Genomic DNA, 438 nt, shown 5'->3' with positions numbered 1-438 from the left:
ATAGCTGAGGAGAGGGGAGAGGGCCTGGGGGGCTCACAAACAGGCGGACGCCGGTGGAAAATGGCGGGCACTGTCAGCCATGGCCGGCCCACCCCACCCCTTCTCGTCACCTCTTTGTCCCTGGCTGGACGGCCCTTACCTCATCCCCAGGATATCGTCCCTGGCGTGGTCCTCGCCTTAGCTCCCCTCTCTCCCACTGCAGATCGCTGCCACGAGGGTGGCCAGTCCTACAAGATCGGCGATACCTGGCGTCGGCCCCATGAGCCACCCCTTCTCGTCACCTCTTTGTCCCTGGCTGGACGGCCCTTACCTCATCCCCAGGATATCGTCCCTGGCGTGGTCCTCGCCTTAGCTCCCCTCTCTCCCACTGCAGATCGCTGCCACGAGGGTGGCCAGTCCTACAAGATCGGCGATACCTGGCGTCGGCCCCATGAGACC

At 64.6% G+C, this 438-nt stretch overlaps 1 protein-coding gene across 1 annotated transcript in view; it reads left to right on the top strand.

The window, feature by feature from the left end:
* Positions 1 to 60: 60 nt before the first annotated feature.
* FN1 (fibronectin 1) overlaps positions 61 to 438 on the top strand; it is a 49944-nt gene continuing 49566 nt past the window's right edge. The window contains exon 1 of the mRNA XM_010133014.1: positions 61 to 436. Within this exon, the coding sequence (XP_010131316.1) occupies positions 61 to 436 (376 nt within the window). The remainder of the gene's footprint in view (positions 437 to 438) is intronic.

This window comes from Buceros rhinoceros, unplaced genomic scaffold (assembly GCF_000710305.1).
Source record: "Buceros rhinoceros silvestris isolate BGI_N320 unplaced genomic scaffold, ASM71030v1 scaffold23303, whole genome shotgun sequence".
NCBI classification, from domain to species: domain Eukaryota; kingdom Metazoa; phylum Chordata; class Aves; order Bucerotiformes; family Bucerotidae; genus Buceros; species Buceros rhinoceros.
Note: the sequence above shows the minus strand (reverse complement) of the source record. Positions and strands in the feature narration are given on the sequence as shown.